At 44.0% G+C, this 23,216-nt stretch overlaps 1 protein-coding gene across 2 annotated transcripts in view; it reads left to right on the forward strand.

Moving 5' to 3' along the window:
• LOC140409020 (chondroitin sulfate proteoglycan 4-like) overlaps positions 1–23,216 on the forward strand; it is a 192,539-nt gene that overhangs the window by 42,348 nt on the left and 126,975 nt on the right. For both annotated transcript variants that reach the window (XM_072497047.1, XM_072497048.1), the window contains 3 exons: positions 10,175–10,648; positions 10,764–10,940; positions 22,222–22,420. In XM_072497047.1, coding sequence (XP_072353148.1) covers positions 10,175–10,648; positions 10,764–10,940; positions 22,222–22,420 — 850 coding nt within the window. The remainder of the gene's footprint in view (positions 1–10,174; positions 10,649–10,763; positions 10,941–22,221; positions 22,421–23,216) is intronic.

Consider the following 23,216-nt stretch of genomic DNA (forward strand, 5'->3'; position numbering starts at 1 on the left):
GGTAGATGCAGTATAATGTGGATAAATGTGAGGTTATCCGCTTCGGTAGCAAAAATAAGAAAGCAGATCATTATTTGAATAGGTGTAAATTGAGAGAGATGGAAACTCAGAAAGACCTTGGTGCCCTTGTGCATCAGTCGCTGAAAGTACCAGCCTCCCCGAACAGGCGCCGGAATGTGGCGACTAGGGGCTTTTCACAGTAACTTCATTTGAAGCCTACTTGTGACAATAAGCGATTTTCATTCATTTCATTTCATTTCAAGTAAGCCCACAGGTACAGCAGGCAGTAAAGAAGGCAAATGTTATATTGGCCTTCATAGCAAGAGGATTTGAGTATAGGAATAGAGATGTTTTACTGCAATTGCATAGGGCATTGGTGAGGCCACACCTGGCGTATTGTGTGCAGTTTTTGTGTCCTTATCTGAGGAAGGATGTTCTTGCTATGGAGGGAGTGCAGCAAAGGTTTACCAGGCTGATTTGTGGGGTGGCGGGACTGTCATATGAGGAGAAACTAAATCAGAAGAGTGAGAGGGAATCGCATAGAAACTTACAAAATTCTAACCGGATTAGACAGGTTATATTCAGAAAGAATGTTCCCGATGGTGGAGGAGCTCCGAACTAAGGGTCATAGTTTGAGGATAAAGGGTAAACCTTTTAGGACTGAGGTGAGGAGACATTTTTTCACCCAGAGAGCGGTGAATCTGGGGAATTCGCTACCACAGAAGGTTGTTTTTTTTAACAAACAATTTTATTGAGGTATTTTTTGGCATTGTAAACAGTTACAGATAACAGAAATGTGCAAATATCAATATAAAACCAATACTTCAATCAAACCATACTGCACATGCCCGCTCCTCTCCCCGAGACACTACCCGCCTATTTATCCCTCCTACTCTACTCTAATCTCCCCCCCCCCACCCCTGCTGATGTTCACTCTCCGGCAAAGAAGTCGATGAATGGTTGCCACCTTCGGGCGAACCCCAGGACAGATCCCTCAAGGCGAACTTAATTTTTTCCATACCCAGAAAACTTGACATGTCCGAAAGCCATAGTTTGGTCTTCGGGAGTTTTGAGTCCCTCTATGCCAGCAGTATTCGCCGCCGGGCTATTAGGGAAGCATAGGCCAGAACATGTGCCTCTTTCTCCCCTTGACTCCCGGGTCTTCCGAAACCCCGAAAATTGCCACCCCGGACTCATCACCACCCTTGTTTTCAGCACCTGGGACATGACCCCAGCAAATTCCTCCCAGTACCCCCTAAGCTTAGGACATGCCTAAAACATGTGAACGTGGTTCGTTGGTCCTCCCGCGCATCTAGCGCACTTGTCCTCTACCCCAAAGAATTTGCTCATCCGAGCTACCGTCATGTGGGCCCAGTGAACGACCTTAAATTGAATCAGGCCGAGCCTGGCACATGTTGCGGTTGAGTTTACCCTACTCAGAGCTTCCGCCCACAGTCCATCCTCCATCTCCCCGCCAAACTCCTCCTCCCATTTGACTTTCAGTTCCTCCGTTTGGGACTCTTTCCCCCTTCATGAGCACCTTGTAGATATCCGAGACTCTACCCTCTCCTTCTTCTCCTCTAGAGACTATTCTGTCCTGGATCCCTATTGGCAGGAGGCGTGGGAAGGATGGGACCTGTCTGCGTACAAAGTCCCGCTCTACCACAGAAAGTTGAGACTAAAATGTATAATTTCAAGAAGGATTTGATATAGCTCTTGGGGCTCAAGGATAGGGTATTGAGCCTGATGATCAGCCATGATCTTAATGATGGCGGAGAAGGCTCAAAGAGCCGAATGGCCTCCTCCTGCATATATTTTCTCTGTCTATCACCAAGAATAGCTTGGTAGCACCACTGCTGACCAAGCTGGGCGAGTCCGAAATGACATAGCTGCTAGATTGGATGTCCATGCAGATGGTGAAGAAACCAACGAGAGGAAAAGGCTACTTTACCTCATCTTCACCTGTCAATGTTGGTCGGAGTGACCACTGCACAGTCAATGAGCCAAAAGTCCCATCTTCACATTGAGAATACCCACTATCATGTTGTGTGGCACTATCACCATGCTAAATGGGACAGATTTCAATAGACCTGGCAACTGGAAATGGGCATCAATGAGGTGCTGTGGGCCTTCAGCAGCAGCAGAATTGTACTCAAACCACAATCTGTAACCTCTCGGCCCAGCATATCTCCCACTCTACCATTACAACTAAGCTGGGGGTTTCAACACCGATTCAATGAGAGCATGGGAGGGCTTGTCAGGAGCAGCACCAGGCATACCTAAGAATGAGGCACCAATCTGGTGAAACTACAACACAGAAAAGCAGCAAGTGATAGACAAAGTTAAGCAATTCCACAACCAACGGATCAGATCTAAGCTTTGTAATTCTGCCATATCCAGTCGTGAATGTTGGTGGACAATTAAACAATTCACTGGAGAAGGAGGCTCCACAAATAACCCTATCCTCAATTACAGAAGAGCTCAGTACATCAGTGCAAAAGACAAGGCTGAAGCATTTTCAATAATCTTCAGCCAAAAGTACCAAGTACTAGCACAAAGGAAGAAGGTTGTGGTTGCTGAATGTCAATTATCTCACACCCAGGACATCACTGCAGGGGTTCCTTAGGCCCAAACATAGATTAACATAGAATTTGCAGTGCAGAAGGAGGCCATTCGGCCCATCGAGACTGCACCGGCTCTTGGAAAGAGCACCCTACCCCAGGTCAACACCTCCACCCGATCCCCATAATCCAGTAACCCCACCCAATACTAAGGGCAATTTTGAACACTACAGGCAATTTATCATGGCCAATCCACCTAACCTGCACATCTTTGGACTGTGGGAGGAAACTGGAGCACCCGGAGGAAACCCACGCACACACTGGGAGGATGTGCAGACTTCGCACAGACAGTGACCCAAGCGGGAATTGAACCTGGGACCCTGGAGCTGTGAAGCAATTGTGCTATCCACAATGTTACCGTGCTGCCCCTAACATCTTCAGTTGCTTCATCAATGACCTTCCTTCCATCAAATTAGTTTTGTGCTGATGATTGCACAATGTGACTCCTCAGATACAGTCCATGCCTATGTGCCTGAACAACATTTGGGCTTGGGCTGATAAGTGGCAAATAACATTTGTGCCACACAAGTGCCAGGTAACAGCCGTAACAGCCTCCCCGAACAGGCGCCGGAATGTGGCGACTAGGGGCTTTTCACAGTAACTTCATCTGAAGCCTACTTGTGACAATAAGCAATTTTCTTTTCATTTTCATTTTCATTCATGTCCAACAAGACAGAAAACAACAATCTCCCTTTGACATCCCAATGGCATTACCATCACTGAATCCATGACTATCAACATCCTGTGGGTTACCATTGGTCAAAACCTGAACTGGACTGGCTACAATAGCAGGTCAGAGGCTGGGAATCCTGCGGCGGGTAACTCCCCTCCTGACAACCCCAAAGTCTGTCCATCATCTACAAGGCACAAGTTGGGAGTGTGATGTAATCTTTTCCATTGCTTGGATGAGTACAGCACTCACAACCTGAAGCTTAATACCATCCAGGAAAATGCAGCCCAATTGATTGGCACCCCATCCACCACTTTGAACATTCACTGCCCCCATTACCGACACAGTGGCAACAGTTTATCCACACGATCCAGTACAGGGACTCTAACCTTCCAAACATGTGACCTCTACCAGCCTAGAAGGACAAGAGCATCAGCTGCTTGGGAACACCGCCATCTGGAAGTTCCCCTTCAAGTCACTCACCATCATGACTAAAAATGTATTGTCGTTCCTTCACTGTCACTAGGTCAAAATATTGGAATTCTTTCCCTAACAGCACTGTGGGTGTACCTACACCACATGCAGTTAAAGAAGACATGTTCTCAAGGTAAATTAGGGATGAGCACTGTAGTCCATGCCACCCACATCTCATGAAAGAAGAAGAAAAAACATACTCAAAATATTGAATTGTCCCATCCATACAATGATGTGACTGGAATCCCTGCACCTTCTGCAACCCAATTACTAAATGGATTATTGACTGCCCAAAGCCCTGCCTAGCTCATGAAAATTTGACATGGTCATACTGAGAGTTAATCTGATCCTCAAACTGTATTTTGTTAATGCAAAATTCAAGAGTTTTAACCTAAAGTTTGTTTTGTTCTTCCTCATTTTTATCTGCATGGCATAACATTTTCTGTCCACCAGATGTCATCTAATCCTTTGTATGTATTTTGTTAATTGCTGTCTGCAGTTGCTATGTTTTGTGCACTGATGTGATATGGTCTGTGGGCCATATCAGAACAAGTACAACTTGGAAAAATATTGTGAATTTAAGAATGGGGCAATAAGTTCACAATTTAGATTTTTTTTTAGATTTTGCATAGGTATTAGCGCAGTTTTAATGTGGTAACGTATGGTGTTCTTTACTGTCGGCCATATATAAATAACTTCTGTCATGATAGCCACATTACTTTATAGCAATATATAAGTGAATGGCATGAGGAAAGATTATTCTGGAACATTGTTTTACATTAAATTGAGAGAGGAACAGCCAAATTATACTCTGAGGATGCTGGCTCACCCCAGTTTTACTTTTCGGGCATCAGACCATTAATTGTGAGCCTGGACTTCAATCGATCTTCAGAAGGGTGACCCATCTCGTAGAGTGCTGGCCAATTGAAGGCTAGCAGCTCTTGTGAGATCTGTGGGCACTGCAGGGGCCCAGGAGGAAGAGGAAACATGGATGCTGAAGCCCAGGTAAGTCTGGGCACTCACCGGGGTGGGGTTAGCTAGCCGGTGCAAGGAATTGGGGGAATCATGTTGGACAGGGCATGGGGGGGGGGGGGGGGGGGGGGGGGGGGGGGGGAAACACACGGGGTGGCAAAGCTGTTGCGGTGTGGGGAGCCTCAAATTGACAGAGAGTGACCTGGGAAGGAGGACTCTTTTCACAGAGCAGCAGCCCATTGTGTTAAATCTGCTGGATTGTAGGTTGTTCGCAAATCTCTCCTGCCACCTGATTGTTGGAACAGCGGAAGGATGAGGCCCTTAGTTGGGCTTTAATTGCCCACTTAAGAGCCTCAATTGGGTCAAGGGTGGATGACTCACCCCGATGCCTTACTGGCACCTGTAAAATTGTAGCAGTGTGAGGGTGGCAGGAACATTAACAATGGCGCCCTCATTTATCGGTCCACCAACCTGTGCTCCCATGCGCAAGTGGCCAATAAAATTCAGCCCGAGGACACTGGTTCAAGCTAGTTCAAATTATAGGGTAGAATTTCAGTATTGTGTTCCTCTATCTGCCAATGTCATTTTGGTGGCACATTCATGAAAACTCCCAGAGGAATAGCATAAATAGCTATTCAGGGGCTGTTTAGCACAGGGCTAAATCGCGGGCTTTGAAAGCAGACCAAGGCAGGCCAGTAGCACAGTTCGATTCCTGTAACAGCCTCCCCGAACAAGTGCCGGAGTGTGGCGACTAGGGGCTTTTCACAGTAACTTCATTTGAAGCCTACTTGTGACAATAAGCGATTTTCATTTCATTCTGTTTTTCTGGTTTCCACCTAAAATACAGTCGGAGGTCCTTAAATCCCATGTTCCTGGCTCGTACATGTGGAGATTTGTGTGAGAGCACTGTAAAATGTATTTATTCCTGGTGCAAAATACTGTGAATACTACAGATGTGAAATGAAAACAGATAATGGTGGGAAATATTTGGACCAGGCTACGTTTGTGGAAGACAGCGCAACTCTTATGAATATGGATCTTTAGCATTCTTAAAATGACAATGTGTTTAGTGTGAGATCCTGCCAAGTGCCCCAAGCTGTTCAGTTGGTAAAACGTTCCCCTGATAAAATGCAGTTCCCAATATAGTACTGATTATTACATCGTGAGAAGGCCATCATCCCACCTTCGCTCCTCAGTCTCGAGAGCTTTACAGCACAGAATGAGACCCTTCGGCCCAACATGTCTGCACCAGTCATCAAGCATCTATCTATTCTAATCCCGTTTTTCAGGAAACTAATTCTCCCAAACAATTCTCATTCTGGCAATCCATTATTCTGTGTGAACGCATCTTGCGCAAGGCTGCTGAATTTTGCTGCCCTGTTTGATTGATTTATAATGAACGATGCTCATTTATTAATCTAGATTGGGTCGATAGTAGGCTCACCTGCACCAGAAAAGATTATTTTGAATGACAAAGACCATTCGATTAATCCTAAGTCTCTTTCTGGCTGGCTGACTCAAGTTCCCCTAACGCAGCATCCAGTTGTCTCTTAGCTAATTCTAGGAACTTTGTGTCCAGCACTGCACAGGAAGTCGAGTCCATATTTTGATCACCCTTTAGGTGGAGAAGAATTTCTTGACATCGGTCTTGAATTTACCAATTACTAGCTGTGTTCTCCTTGTCCTACTCAGTCAATTTAATGTGTTACAGTTAAGTGGTTTATAAGATTACGTTTTGAGACTGTCTTTTTAAGGTAAAACGAAGGGGGTCTTGTGACTTGTTCTAAAGTCTGCCTGACAGCGAGCCTGGATGGTTTGATTGGTAGAGATTAAAATGGCCCAGATTTCTTTTCCATCAGTGGATAGGCCTTGAGTCTCAAAAGCCTCCGATAAATGCTGAGAACCTCAGATTGTAAATAGTTATGCTTTAACTGTCCATTCAGTTCCAAGATAAAAGAAAGTTGGGATCTCAAGGATAGCCAATCGGAATTCTATCTGTATACTAGGTACATGTGATTCACTGCCATGGAGATGGGGCTTTGAAAGGGGAAAGGTTACTAAGATATCGCTGGAAACTCACAGATGGGGTTAGTCTGCAAGGATACAGGAGAGGGCGAGCATCTACAGGCAGCAAGGCACTGTGATTCACCACACAGGAATGTGAGTGGGAGTTCATGATGGGATTGAAAAGACCAAATTCATGAGGAGTTAAAATGAGCATGGAAGATTCACCTAACTTGTGCTAGGGGGAAAATCTTCATTGTGATAGACAATTCTGAGATTAAAATTTCCAAGGTTGAGAAAAGGAAAGCACAGAATTACCACCTTGGTTGCACCTGTTTGGGAAAAATCGAATATCTATTTAAATGACAATGTAAGGTAGATCTGTGAAATGTGTGCTAAAACAAAAGGAGAAATGTTCTGATTTGAGTTTTAAAGATGTTTCATAAATAGTGGCCTTAGCCTTGTGTTACATTAGAAGCCTTAAGATGTGAAATCTTGTGTCAGCCTCTCAGCTGTTAGTTGGGAGTTCTTGATCTCTACGGAGATAGTAACAAATAGAAAGCAATATTTGGAGTAACATTTTATACTATTTACTATCTTTATACATCACTGTAAATTCTTCTCATCGATGCTTAGATTCCTTTCCAGGTCGAAAAGCCCATGGCCCGTTAGTAAAAGCAGTCACCGCTCTCTGCTGGCCTTGTTTATTTTTTTGCTATTCATTTATTATAGGCAAATTGTGGGCGATTTAAATTAGAAATTCTACAAATTTCAATAAATTTGTAAAGCTCTAATCCAACATAGTAAAAATCAGAAATGCAATCTGCTATATATTTTTCCATTAACTATTTTGACAAATCATAAATATTTCATTCCACTCTGTGTTGATCAGGACTTAATTACTCAACGTTAAATATCGGCTCTGCAGCCAGTGACTTTAAAAAAAAAAAGCGTTACTGGCATCAACCACATGCTGTTCTAAAATGTAGAACCAAATCATGTTTCAAAATTGAGTTTCACTAATTTACTCTCCTTCCTTCTTCCAAGCTACTCTATTCTTATAGTGTGTGGTTTTTTTTGTGTTTTAAAGAATATGGCTTTTCATGGGGATCTGCGTCACTTTTTACTTGTACAGTGGATCATTAGTCTTATTCATTGTTTTCATTAAACCTGCGACTGTGAGGTGCTTCAAGCTATGCTGCTGTGAATTTTCCGGTGTTATTAAAGGTTAAGGTCCTGTAGACAACGAAAAATTTGCTCCGTGTAAAATTTACCTCCTAGAAACAGGAGATCTATCTGGTATTTATACTCTATTCGAAACCTCTTCCACTTTCCTACTTCTCACATTTTCAACCCTTCTTTTCCCTTTTCACTCATGTAATTATTGAACATCCCTTTAAATGCTTCTCTGCCGCTCACCCAAACTACTTGCCAATTCCCGGTAGTTGCTACCATGCTGGTGTCTAGTTCCACATTTTAGTTACTCTCTGGGTAAAATGGTTTCCCAATTCAGTACTGAATTTCTTAGTGACTATCTCGACTTAGTTTTCTGTCCTCTACTATTGACTCCTGTGCAAATGGAACCACCTTTTCAATGTCTGCCCTCTCAAACCCCAAAACTCCAAGATTTTAGAGCCCTCTAAAATGAAGGTCGTCCCTCGGCCTCCTCATTTTTAGAGAGAAAATCCCCAGCCTGTTCAGTGTGTGCGAGAGCTCATCAGCAGAACCAACGATGCAGTCTTTCAGTAGTAGTGCTGCTCAAGGGGAGAACCTTGGTTAATCTGGCAGCAATGAATGAAGGTGTTCCAGACATTTACTAAATAATGAAACCCATCTGAAGAAGTGAATTTCCCAGGGTATAGGAATAATCTTTATTGTCGCAAATAGGCTTACATTAACACTGCAATGAAGTTACTGTGAAAAGTCCCTAGTCGCCACATTCCGGCGCCTGTTCGGGTACACTGAGGGAGAATTCAGAATGTCCAATTCACCTAACAGCACGTCTTTCGGGAGATGGGAGGAAACTGGAGCACCCGGAGGAAACGTACGCAGACACGGGGAGAACGTGCAGACTTCCGCACAGACAATGACCCAAGCAGGAATCAAACCTAGGACGCTGGAGCTGTGAAGCAACAGTGCTAACCACTGTGCTATAAAGACTATCAGACCTCGAAGATGTAGGAGCAGAAGTACTTCATTCAGCCCATCGAGTCAGCTCTGGCATTCAATAAGATAATGACTGATCTGACCTGATAATCCTCAACTCCACTTTCCTGCCTTTATCGCCATAACCCTTGATTGCTTTATTGACTAAAAATCTATCGGCTTGCAGCAGTGTACCTGTAGCCTCCATTAGTGCTAACTGCCATCTTTTCCTGAAATAGAATATTTTAGTTTAGACGGGCAGCATGGTCGGCGCAGGCTTGGAGAGCCGAAGGGCCTGTTCCTGTGCTGTACTGTTCTTTATTCTTTGCCCTGCTGGCAGCTAGCATGTGGCTTTGCAATGTCTGCCCTGCACTGAAACTCCCCATCTAGTGGAGAAGGTCTCATGGACAGAAAATAAAGTCATAAATTGCGTGCAGAGTTGTTTGTTTTGGCAATGCTGTAGATTGTGTCTTGCATTATAAACCGGGAGGGCTTCATAACACTGGGAGCCAAGGCCAATGAACATCTGCTGTTACTTGAAGAGTTCCACAAGAGAAAGACAAATAAATGGTAGAATAAATTTGGAAGTTCTGTTTCCTACTTTTATTAGCATAATATCCTTAAGATCCCGTCTCAACTGTTACTTTGCGAATGTCCAGTTTCACTGCTGAGCTTGTAGAGGTCAATTTGCAAGCTAAATTCTTCGCAAATATCTGCTGATTTCAGGTTTTCTGCTTCCAACCTCATTAGTACATTTAAAATGGAGTGCATTGGGACCACATAAGGCCACAGAAAATCATTTGTCATTTCATTATATCTATGTCAGTGTTTTGTTAGACCTACCTAAAATTCATTTCACTGTTCCGCTTTTGCCAGAGAACTTTACTTGAAAACTTTGGTTGAAAGAAACAATTGTCTTTTTCTTAACAACTTCCTACAATAAAGAAATCCACACTCTTAACAATGCTGGAAATAAAGGAACTTCATCTCGCAATTTTAAATCTATAATCCCTCAAAGTTTACCGGCCAGTTGGAGGAAATAATCTTTCCCTGCTTAGCTTTGTTCAATGAAAATAGTGGCAAGTGAGTTTGTTGTTTTTGAGACTTGCATGGGGTGTTCAGATCTCCTGCTGTAATTTAAAGCCAGTTCACCAGGGTCTATGTTGAATTTACATTGGATGATTGGGAGAACAGCTGCAGAAATTCTGACATGGGAGTTGTTTCCCTTGAAAAAATATGCTGCTGATCGGAACACGTTCACCTCTGACTCTGTTTTGTTTTCTTTCAGGTGACGCATGAAGACAATCTGCCGTCTGAAATCATTTACAAAGTGAAAATTGCACCAGCTCATGGCTACCTTCGGCGCTTTGCTGAAGCAAAAGGGTATTATGTTGGAACAGAACATAAACCAGTTCAATACTTCACACAACAAGATCTGAATGATGGCAGCATTCAGTATGTGCAAGTGAGAGCAAATCAGTTGAGGGACAGCTTTACTGTGGATATTTCTAATGGAGTGGTAGAGCTGCCTGGAATTCTAATCCTGATTGATATTATTCCAAAGCTGATCCCGGTGGAAGTACATAACTTTACAATCAGGGAAGGTGCATCAAAGGCACTGACCGAGGACTTTATCCAAGTTACAAGTTCACACTTTGCAGAGCTTAATTTTGAATATTCAGTAACAGAAAAACCAAAACGCGGACATATAGAGAACTCCCGTTTCCCTGGTCAACCACTTCTGTCATTTACCAGACAACAGGTAGTGTGAAAATGTTTAAATTTTTGTTTTGGAAAGTCAATGTAGCGTTGTATACATGAATCTGTGTATATTGATAATAACACTGATTTGTTTCTTTCTACGACTTGATCTTTAGGTTGAACAGGAATTTATTTATTACATTCATGATGACAGCGAGAGTCTCCAGGACAACTTCTCTATAATGATCAATGATACCCAACTGAGAAAAGAAAGTTTGCTTTGGACAATTTTTATTAATATTACATCAGTGAATGACGAGCTCCCCACCATCGTTGCAAACAAAATATTCAAAGTAAGTTAATTGTGTTTTGATATTGTAAATAAGATGAATACGTGCACAAAAACACCAAATGAATACAAAAAAAATCAACAGTTTACGAGCTGATTCCCCATATCTTGCTTTAAAGTGGCTAAAGATGGTGGGAGAGCACAGAGGGTTAGCTGTTCCACAGGTTCAAAAGGTATGAGCGTGGGGTGGAAAATCACACATGGGAAGATCGTGGAAGTAACCTTACGGAGCACGGAATTAGTGCAATAAAGAAATGCAAGGAGAAATATAGGAACTGCTCGAAACAGCAACAGAAGGCAAGGCTGATGGTTGCTTGAAAAAAGATATGGATATTAAGCCAAAAGTTACTGAATCTAAGGTGAGTTATAGGTAACAGAATTGGTCGGCTTTGCAATTGTTCTTCAAACATTTGAATTTTGCATGACTTCATTCTGGTTTTTATTGTTGAAGAGCTTAAGAAAAGCAAGGGGATTAACCGTGGTCGGGCCCGCTCCCCTCGGCCTGAGCTAACTGGAACATTTGTGACATTTTTGTTCAACTGAGTGCATGTGTACACCAACACTAGAATCATAATCATGTAGATAGATCAATCCATTGTGAAATTTTGATTTGTTCGATGCTAATAATAGACTGTGTGGGGTGGAAATTTGCCTTGTTTAGGTGTCTAAAATAGACGACCGGGTGGAACACTTGAAAGGGACCTGAAGCTCATCCAAAATTAGACTTCATTGCCAGCAAGCTGCCATGTCAGTCAGGCAATCCGCGACAGCTCACCAGTTTTACAGGGACCTGCAACTAGCTCCATCCACTGCCATCCGATAAATTCAGAGGAGAAGCGATCAAGCAGGTGCCAGCAACAGTATTCATAACTGCAGTGGAATTGAGAGTTACACACTCGCTTCCGATTGGCTCCACATTCAGGGAATTAGTTGCACAGATAGATGTAAAAGGATATGATATAATTAGGATTACAGAGACGTGGCTCCAAGGTGACCAAGGATGGGAACTAAACATTGAGAGCTATTCAGTTTTTAGGAAGGACAAACAGAAAGAAAAAGGTGGTGGAGTTGCTTTGTTGATTAAAGAAGATATTGATAGAATATTGAGGAAAGATAGTAGTACAGATGATGTTGAATTTGTCTTGAATAGAGTTAAGAAACATCAAGGGGCAAAAAACATTTGTATGGGCGATATACGACCACCAAACTGCAGTGGTAATGTTGGGAATGGCACTAGACAGGAAATCAGAGATGCATGTGATAAAGGAACAATTGTGATTGTGGGTGACTTTAATCTGCAAATAGATTGGGTGAGTCAAATTAGTCACAGTGAATTTCTGGAGTGTATATGGGATGGTTTTCTGGACCAATAAATTGAGGAACTAACAAGGGAACAGGCCATCTTGGTCTGTGCAATGAAAAAGGATTATTTGGCAATCTAATTGTGGGAGAACCCTTAGGATGAGTGACCACAATATGATAGAATTCTTTATCAAGGTGGATCGTGAGTTAGCTAATGAATCTCAATAAAGGTAACTATGATGGTATGTGGCATGTTGGCTATGATGGACTGGGAAACATTACTGAAGGGAAGGACAGTGGACAGGCAATGGCAGGCATTCAAGGAATGAATAGGTGAACTCCAAAAGTTTTTCGTTCATATTTGGCACAAGAGTAGAAAGGGACATGTGGCCAAACCATGGCTTGCAAGGGAAATTAGACATAGTATTAGATTCAAAGAAGAGGCATACAAATTAGCAAGAAAAAGCATAGACCTGAGGACTGTGAACAGTTTAAAATTCCGCTAAGGCTAAAGAGATTGATTAAGAAAGGGAAATACAATTTGAAAGTAAGCTGGCGGAGAACATAAAAAACTGACTGTAAAAGTTTATATATGTATCCAAAGAGAAAAAGATTGATAAAAAGTAATGTAGGCCCCTTAAAGTCAAACACAGGGGAATTCATTACAGGGAACCAAAAAATGGCTGAGGAACTAAATTCGTACTTTGCTTCTGTCTTGACAAAGGAATACATGAATAATGTACAGGAAGTTCTGAGAAACACAAGTTTTAGTGAGGAGCTGAAGGAAATTAGTATTAGCAAAGAAATGTTTTTTGCGAAATTAATGGGATTGAAGGTGGCTAAATCTCCAAGGCCTGATAATCTTCATCCCAGAGTGCATAAGAAAGTGGCCCTAGAAATAATAGATCTATTGGTGGTCATTTTCTAAAATTCTTTGGACTCTGGAATGGTTTCTACAGATTGGAGAGTAGCTAACATAACCCTGCTATTCAAAAAGGAAGGTGGAGAGAAAACAGGGAACTCTAGATCAGTGAGCTTAACGTCGGTAGTAGGGAAGTTGCTGGAGTCCATTATCAACAATTTAATAGCACAGCATTTGGAAAACAGTGGCGTAATAGGACAAAGTATCATGGATTTACGAAGGGCAAATCATGCTTTACAAATCTACTAGAATTCTTTGAAGCTGTAACTCGTAGTGTTGAGCAGGGCGAACCACTGGATGTGGTTTATTTAGACTTTCAGAAGGTTTTCGACAAGGTCTCACATAGCAGATTACTATGTAAAGTTAAAGTGCATGGGATTACAGGTAGGGTCTAGCGATGGATAGAAAGCTGGTTAGCAAACAGGAAGCAAAACAGTTGGAATAAATGGGTCTTTTTCTGATTGGCTGGCAGTGACTAATGGAGTACCACCGGGATCTATGCTAGTACCACTGATCTATGCTAGGACCCCAACTTTTCACATATTTAATGATTTGGATGAGGGAAATAAATGTAGTATTTTCAAATTTGCAGATGATAAAGTTGGGTGGAAGGGTGAACTGTGAGGAGGATGCAGAGATTCTTCAGCAGAATTTGGTCAGGCTGAGTGAGGATTTAAAAAAAATTAATTTACGGGATGTGTGTGTCGCTGGTTAGGCCAGCATTTATTGCCCATCACTAGTCGCCCTTCAGAAGGTGGTGGGGAGTTGCCTTCTTGAACTGCTGCAGTCTTTGAGTTATAGGTACACCCATTGTGCTGTGGACATATGCATGGGAGATGCAGTATGACGTGGATAATGTGAGGTTATCCACTTTGGTAGCAAAGATAGGAAGGCAGATTATTATTTGAATGGGTGTAAATTGAGAGTGGTGGATACCTAACGAGCCCTTGGTGTCCTTGATCATCAGTCGCCGAAAGTAACCACGCAGATACAGCAGGCAGTAAAGAAGGAAAATGGTAGGTTGGCCTTCATAGCGAGAGGATTTGAGTATAGGAATAGGGATCTCTTACTGCAATTGTTTAGGTCATTGGTGAGGCCATGTGTGTAGTTTTGGTGTCCTTGTCTGAGGAAGGATGTTCTTGCTATGGAGGGAGTGCAGCAAAGGTTTACCAGGCTGATTACTAGGATGGTGGGACTGTCATATGAAGAGAGACGTAAATCGGTTAGGATTATATTAATTGGAATTTAGAAGAATGAGAGGGGATCTCATAGAAACCTACAAAATTCTAACAGAAAGAATGTTCCCAATGGTGGGCGAGTCGAGAACTAGGGTTCATAGTTTGAGGATAAGGGGTAAACTTTTTAGGACTGAGGTGAGGAGAGATTTATTTACCCAGAGAGTGGTGAATCTGTGGAATTCACGACCACAAAGTCGTTGAAGCCAAAACGTTGTGTAATTTCAAGAAGGAATTAGTTATAGCTCTTGGGGCTAAATGGTGAAGGGATATGGGGGGGAAGGCTGATCAGGGTGTGGAACTTGATGATCAGTCATAATGAATGGTTGAGCTGACTCAAAGGGCTGAACGGCCTCCTCCTATTTTCTATGTATGTTTCTATGTAAATACTTCCCAAAATTACTTTCTGTATGGTTAGGCAGCTTTTGAAAAAATGATTAGAATTGCCTTGAAAGAAAATTTCCACTGTCTGTTGAGCATAAGTAGGGTTCAACCAAAGTTGGAAGGGCTAAAGAGGTTGTGAGTTGGAGTTCTCTAGGACTACTGTTTGTAGGAAATTAGAACCATGTGACGGTATTTAGTGCGATAGAAGCATAAAATGCCAGTCAGCAGGTCAGACAGCATTGGTGGAAAGAAAGCATTAAGTTTCAGGCTGTGATGACCCTTCATCAGAAAGTTTTGATGAAAGGTCATCGACCTTAAATGTTCACACAGCTCTACTCCACATATGCTGCTGAGTATTTCCAGCATTTTCGGTCCCTTTTTCAGATGTCCAGTATCTACAGTATTTCACTTTGGTGTAGTACCACAGCCTTTTTCTATAGTTATGTTAGGAAGTACAATAATGACCACAGGCATTTAAAGTACATTTATATCTGCTGTCTGTGCTGACTCAGTGCATTACCAAATATAAATTCTGCGTAATGCTGAGACTGGGACAATTATGGGTCTGGGTTGTTTATTTCATTATAGCAATCTAAATCTGTATATTAAAAGCCTTGCGGAAAAGCAGAATAACATATCTCGACAAATATTTAAGAAATAGGTGCAAGCACACATGTATAAAAAGCAGGGGGCTCATTATACATTATAAAAGAGGAACAGATTATGCATTCCTCATTAAAATTCAAGAATTTTCATTTATATTGCAGCTTTTTATCAGAACATTCCATGGTAAACTACGTATGTAGGGAAACTTGCCAGCATGACAAGATTGAGATACAAAAGCAAAAACGCTGCTGATGCTGGAAACCTGACATAAAAACACAAATGCTGGAAATACTCTAAATCAGCCAACATATGTGGAGCGAAACATAGTGCAAGTTTCAGATGGATGCCTGTTCATCAGAACGGTATGGAAATCATAGAAACCCAACAGTGCAGAAGCAGGCCATTTGGCCCATCAAGTCTGTATTGACCCTCTGAAAGAGCACCCTGCGTAGGCCCAATCCCCCACTCTATCCCAAAATCCTACCTAGGGGCAATTTAGCATGGCCAATCCATCCCGACAAGCACATCTTTGGAATGTGGGATGAAACCGGAGCACCCGGAGGAAACCCACACACAGACACGGGGAGAAAATGCAAACTCCACACAGAGAGTCAACCGAGGTCAGAATTGAATCCAGGTCCCTGGCGCCGTGAGGCAGCAGTGCTAACCACTGTGCCACTGTCTGGCCTTTTGGGTGGGATTTTCCAATCTCTAAGGAGGAGCATCATGGAAGATGGGACCAGACAATTTGGAGTGCGGCAAAAATCAGTTTCTCGCCAGCATGAAAATAATTAGAAATGTTCTGCTCCTGACTTGCCCTCTACTTGGGAACTGCATCTACATGTCTTTGACTCTCATGAATACTTATTAAAAACCCAGCTGGCAGGAATCATGCGCCCCCCCCCCCCCCCCCCCCCCCACACACACACTCAGATTAAACCACCACATCAGTGGGTAATTAGACTGGCGCAAATCACGACTGGATATAACTGACATGAACCTGGCAAAATGCATGTCATTGGCAACCTTATCAACTTTCACAGAACTTACCCAGGCAAGATTGACGGGAAGGCAAGGGTGGGGGTGGTGTGGTTGAAAGCAAAGGAAGGCTTGATTGGGGGCAGGAGGGGTTGGAGCCAAAACAGAGGCAAATGAAGATGCTGGAAAGCACAGCCATGTTTGTGGGGGAGATTGTGGATTGCAACAAAGAGTGAAAGGATCCACAGAGATATATGACTTGGGATTTGGAGGGGTGTGACTGGGTCAAAGGGTGCACAGAGATATATTACTTGGGGTTGCGGGGGGGTGTGACTGGGGAAAGAGTGCACAGAGACATGTGACTTGGCGGGGTGGGGGGGGGTTAGTTGTGGTGTGGTCAAGTAGTCGGGGCCAGAAGACATACATAGTCCTGGGCAATGCACCACAATTTAGAAGGATGTGCTTGTCATGCCTGTCTTGGTCACAGTGCAGGCAGGGGGAAAAGGCCTGTCTGTCGTGTCTCCGTCATGCCCAGCATAGTGTGCAAGTTGGCCCAGTCCCTCACACATGTCAGTCCTGGGGCTGGTGGCTTCAAACTGGGCCACGAGGACACAGTCAAAGGAGGCATCTGCAGCCTGAAGGTAGGGAGCAGATGACGAAGCAATGGGGGGGGGGGGGGGGGAGGTGCAGGAGGTGGCACTCAATGGTATCATGGGGCGTGTCTCTGTAGAGACAGTCACAATGTAATGGGCCTTGAGATGGGAGAGGGATCAGGTCTACTTGGGGCATCAGCACATACACATCAAATGGTTCACAGGGGCGGGGGAAAGAAGGATATCAACAGCAACACCAAGGATTAGAGGGGGGTGAAAGGAGAGTGATTGGATAAAGGCAGCCTGCACTTTATGATCCTGCAGCACACTGGGAGGGACTTGCACATTACTGGGGTGTGTTGGAAGCTGGTCTCACAGTAAAATCTGAGTAGTACCATTTCACAACCTGATCCAGTAACGCAGTTTAAAAATCAGATATGAAAGAAATTACCGGGGGAAGGCTCAAAAGGCTTGTGGGAGGAGTCGACGATTGCATGTTTGGGCTGATTGAAGGGGCTTCCGACTGATCCCTGCTTCAGCTAATGTAGAGCATGGCTCAGCTGAGAAATGTTCGGATGGCTCTGCTGCCAATTCAAGGGCTTTGTGCACCATCTTGTGAGAATCAAATTAGGATTGGTGCCATTATTGAATTGGGTTCCAGTGAGCCTTTGTCCCTTTCTTAGGAAAGTGCAAAGATCCAACTGTAAATGGTCCACGCCCAAAGTGTATATCCCTAATACCCAAAGACCTCTAGATGTCACAGGCGGCAGGTTCAGGTTTTGCATGCATCCTTGATTAACATTCGAAGTAGTGCATGCTCGGGATGTGCTCTAATTTAGTCTGTCAGTGCCCAGACTGGGGCTGATATCGCCTTCTTGCACTCATTCAGATCCTTTGTGAAAGCACTGTTATGCCTGGGGCGTTGTTGGGCTGGGGGAAGGGGCAACCCTACCGTGATCCGTAAGGTAGTGCTGTAGCTGCAAGGGATGATCTGGGGATGGATTGGCTGGAATGAGGAGAATCCAAGAGCTTCACAATTACTCTTTATATTGTGAAATTAAGGTGACTGTTGCTGAGTTATGTTCGCTCATGTATTTGTTCAGCATTTCCGCGGAGACGAGCAGGTGTGGATAATGGATGGAAAGGTAATGCTGCCTTTTTCTGGCTATCAGGAAACTGAGGAAGAGAAACCGGGCCCGTCACGGTCAGGCTGGGCAAAGAGAAGAGCCTCACCATGAATAACATGCTCCAGCTGAGCCCCTCAAGACCCTGAAGCTGAGGCTCACAGACCCATTCCATGACCAAGGGTGTAAAAAGGATGCTTCTAATAGCTACAGATGAGCGAGAGACAGTGCCATAGGCACCTTGACGTGACAAGGCATGTAGGGGCTCACATCAGCCACATTCTTTGGGACGATCTGACTCCACAGGGACTGGGAGGCCATCCTTTGCCAATGGCTCTAATGGTGACAGTCGCACTGAAGGTTTTTGTGAGTAGCTTATTCCAGGGCTCTACTGCGTACCTCTGTTGAATATCTTGAGCATCTGCTCATGAATTCACCCGAAAAGTGACCGACTCCTTTCTCATGACAGCACACAATTACGAGAAGTTCTCCCTGGATGAAGCCAGCCGGCCTGTCCAGAGCAGTGGGATTTTCAGTGATCTCTGGATTCCCACAGGTACAGGGTGCCTCAGGCTGCACACATGCGCCTATAAGAGCTCCTTGGCAACATCCACAACGATTCATTAACAGAAACGGATTACTCTCGATGTGTCGCTGATCTGTAACCACAAAATGCAGATTATGCGGGCCAACATAGCTTGGGAGCTTCCAAGACGCTTACATCTTGAGTCACCCATAGGTACCACATCGAGGGCTGCATCCTTGGAGACAGAGGTTACCTGCAAAAGACATACATGACTAATGACGCCTGTTCCATGGCCACAAAGGGCTTCAGAGGCGAGACACAAGGCTGCTCATTCTGCAACACACTCCTTGGTCAAGCAGACAATTGGCATGCTGAACCTGCAGTTCGGATGTTTGGACCAGTAAGATGCTGCACTCCAGTACTCTTTCCCCCCCCCCCCCCCCCCCCCCAACCCTCCTAGCAGTTCTCCTGCATCATCATGGTTTGCTGTGTTCTATACAACCTGACTCTAAGGAGGGACCTGACACAATGAGAGATGGAGGAACTGCATGTGGCCATGTGAAGAGGATGGTGAGAGGGGTGAGCGCGATGAGGACATGGAAGTTGAGACACCAGAGGCCTTAGCACGGGCCTGATGTGCCCATGCGATTTTTAAAAATGTTTATTGATAGGACATGGGCATCACTAGCTGGACCAGCATTTATTGCCCACCGTGCTATTCGGGAAGGAGTTTTAGGATTTTGACCCAGCCATAGTGAAGGAACAGCGATATAAATAGTCGTTAGGCCAAGGGCAATTAGCAATGGGCCATCACAATCCTGACCATTGCCCTATAGATGATGGGCAGGTTTTAGGGAGTCAGGAGGTGACTTACTCACTGCAAATATTTAGCCTCTGACCTGCTTTTGCACTTGTATGGCAAGTCCAGGTCAGTTTCTGCTCAATGGTATCCCTCAGGAGATTGGTGGGGGATTTAGCAATGGTAATGCCATTGAATGTCATGGATTGATGATTAAATTCTCTCTTGTAGTAGATGATCATTGCATGGCACTTGTGTGGCGTGAATGTCATTTGCCACTTGTCAGCGCAAACCTGGGTATAATACAGTCCTTGTGCATTTGCACATGGATGCCTCAGTGTCTGAGAAGTCGGGAATGGTGCTGAACATCGTCCAATCATCCGTCAACATCCCCACTTCTGACCTTATGATGGAAGGGAGGTCATTGATGAAGCAGCTGAAGGTGGTCGGGCCTAGGACACAACCTGAGGAACTCTGCAGTGATGTCCTGGAACTGAGATAATTGACCTCCAACCATCAAAGCCACTTTCTGTTGTGTGCAGAGTTGTCCCCCGATTCCCATTGACTCCAGTTCTGTTGGGCTCCTTAATGCCGTACAGCGGTAGTTGGTTGGGTTGGATTTCAGATGCTTTTGTGTGCAGGATATACCTTGGCAAATTTCCACATTGCCGGGTAGATGCCAGCATTGTGGTTCTACTGGAACAGCTTGGCTAAGGGAACAGCTGGTTCTGAAGCACAAGTCTTCAGTACTATAGCCGGAATATTGTCAGGGCACATGGCCGTAGCAGTATCCAGTGCCTTCAGCCATTTCTTCATATCACGTGTAGTGAATCGAATTGGCTGAAGGACTGGCATTTGTGATCCCCGGGAGCTCCGGAGGAGACCGAGTGGATCATCCACTCAGCACTTCACAGATAGAATATACAGTGCAGAAGGAGGCCACTCGGCCCACCGAGTCTGCACCGGCTCATGGAAAGAGCACCCTACCCAAGCCCACACCCCCACCCTACCCCATAACCCAGTAATCCCACCCAACACTAAGGGCAATTTTGGACACTAAGGGCAATTTACCATGGCCAATACACCTAACCTGCACATCTTTGGACTGTGGGAGGAAACCGGAGCACCCGGAGTAAACCCACGCAGACACTGGGAGAACGTGCAGACTCCACGCAGACAGTGACCTAAACGGGAATCGAACCTGGGACCCTGGAGCTGTGAAGCAATTGTGCTGCCCACACGTGTGGCTGAAGAACGTTCCAAATGCTTCAATCCATACCTTTTACACTGATGTGCTGGGCTCCCCATCTTTGAAGATGGAGGTATTTGTGGAGTCGCTGCCTCCTTTTAGTTTTTTAATTGTTCACCCCCATTCATGACTGGATGCGACAGGACTGCAAAGCTTAGAAATTATCCGTTGGTTGCGGGAACATTTAGCTCTGTCTATTGTATTTTGCTTTCACTGTTTGGCACACAAGTAGTCCTGTCTTGTAGCTTCAACAAACTGACACCTAATTTTGCTCCGGTCTTGCTCTTCATTGAACTAGGGCTTGTCCACTGGTTTGATGATGTTAAAGTGGGGTATATGCCGGGCCATGCAGTTGCGTGTTGTCGTCTACAATTGTGCTGCTGCTGATCGATGCCCAGTTTTGAGATGCTGGATCTGTTTGAAATCTATTCCATTCAGCAAGGTGGTAGTGCTACACAACATAATAGGTGTCATCAATGTGACGTCGGGACTTGATCACCACAATGGCTGTGCCGTGGTCACTCATACTGATACTGTCTTGGATAGAGATGGATTGGTGAGGATGAGGTCAAGTATGTTTTTCCCCTCCTGTTGGTTCCTTCACCACCTGCCGCAGTCTAGCTGCTATGTACATTAGGACTTGGCCAGCTTGGTTAGTAGTGGTGTTACCAAGCCATCTGGATCTGGAATTCACTGAGAGTGTGGTGAAGAGAGGCTCAATCGAAGCATTCAAGAGGGAATTGGGTTGTCACCTGTAAAGGAAGAATGTGCAGGGTTACAGGGTGAAGTGGCATTAGGTAAATCACTTCAATTGAGAGCTGGTGCAAACTTGACATGGTGAATGGCCTCCTTCTGTGCTGTAACAATTCTGTGAATAGAAGCACTATTCAGAAATCACGATCAACCACTATCATGTGCAACTTCCTTCAGAAGAGCCTTAGCACGGGCCAGCAGAATTCTTTGAGGAAAGTGTTAATATGTTTCAACATTTAAGTCTTAGTATTTCTGGATGCAAGTTTGAATGTCGTATATAAAGACCCCCGTGTAATTCAGAGAATGCACCAGAATCCACAATAATGCAGATTTGATAGAAACCATATAGGCAGTGTCAACTTGGTTTCACCTTTCTGCTATATTCATTGGGATAGATGTTTTGTTACATGGAACATCTCAAGAGCAATAAGATGGAGAGGAATTTGGTCTTGCAATTTCATTGTCCCTAAAATGTCTTGGAAAATTTCAGTTCACCATAAAGTCGCAACTAAAACAATTCCTCAAATAGGAAATAACATTGGCCAGTGGTCATAATGATTCAGCCACTGTATTTAGCTCGATGTAAACAACCATGATTTTTATGCTCAGGATAGAAAGAAAATATAAACCATAGTTCAATTGTGTCACTTTCAACTAAAGTGGTCTGACTTATGACTGTGAGTGCTAATCAGCTACATTTCTCAGTAACTACTTTAATCAATTTAACAATATTAGGTTATTTTACTCTGTGGCGACTAATTAAAAATGGGTGCAAATGATGATTTCACTATTGCTTTTTTTTTTGCCCATTTAGGTTTGGGTGGGCTCAGTTACAGAGATAACAAAAAACGATCTGAATGCAGAAGATAAAGACTCTTCCCCAGGAGAACTCGTCTACTCTGTCACTCCTCCTAGCAATGGTCACCTTGCTCTAAAGTCTTCTCCAAATAAACACATCCTCAACTTCACCCAACATCATATAAATAATGGTCAACTTGTGTTTGTCCATAATGGTAAGTAATCTGTTGGTTCACCTTTCAAGTTTGTTTTCGAGATGTTAATCCACTGCGTCCTGCACTATAACAGCAATCAGCTGTTATGGGCCCGCGCGAACAATTTAAATCTGTACTACTTACCCAGCAGTCACTCTGTCCTCACTCCGACAGGATTCAGTTGGAAACCCCCAACGATAAGATTTTTAAATTCACTCACCGTCCCAGCAAACACTCAGCAACCACTGCGTCCCACACTATAACAGCACTGATCCCTGTGGAACACCACTAGCTACAGATTTCCAGTCTGAAAAACTCCCTTCCACCGCTACTCTCTGTCTTCTATAACCAAGCAAATTCTGTATCCATCTAGCCAGCCCACCCTGAATCCCATGTGATTTTAGTTTTTGTACCAGTCTGCCATGTGGAATCTTGTCAAACGCCTTACTAAAGTCCATATAAACTACATCCACAGTCTTCCCCTCATCAATTTTCTTTGTCACCTCTTCAAAAAACTCAAGTGAGCCATGAGTACAAAGCCAAACTGCCTGTCACTAACTAGTCCATTTTCCTCCTGCCCCTCAGTATCTTTTCCAAAAGCTGCCCACCTCTGATGTCAGGCTCACTGGCCTTTAATTTGGTGGATTATCCCTGCTTCCTTTCTTAAACAAAAGAATATCTTTGGCTATTCTCCAGTCCACTGAAATCGCGCCTGTGGTCAAAGAGGATGTGAAGATATCTGTTAAGCCCCCAGCTATCTCGCCCGTTGCCTTCTGCAGTAAACTGGGCTAACTCCCATCCGATTATGGGGACTTGT

This window comes from Scyliorhinus torazame, chromosome 3 (genome assembly GCF_047496885.1).
Source record: "Scyliorhinus torazame isolate Kashiwa2021f chromosome 3, sScyTor2.1, whole genome shotgun sequence".
Taxonomy (NCBI): Eukaryota; Metazoa; Chordata; class Chondrichthyes; order Carcharhiniformes; family Scyliorhinidae; genus Scyliorhinus; species Scyliorhinus torazame.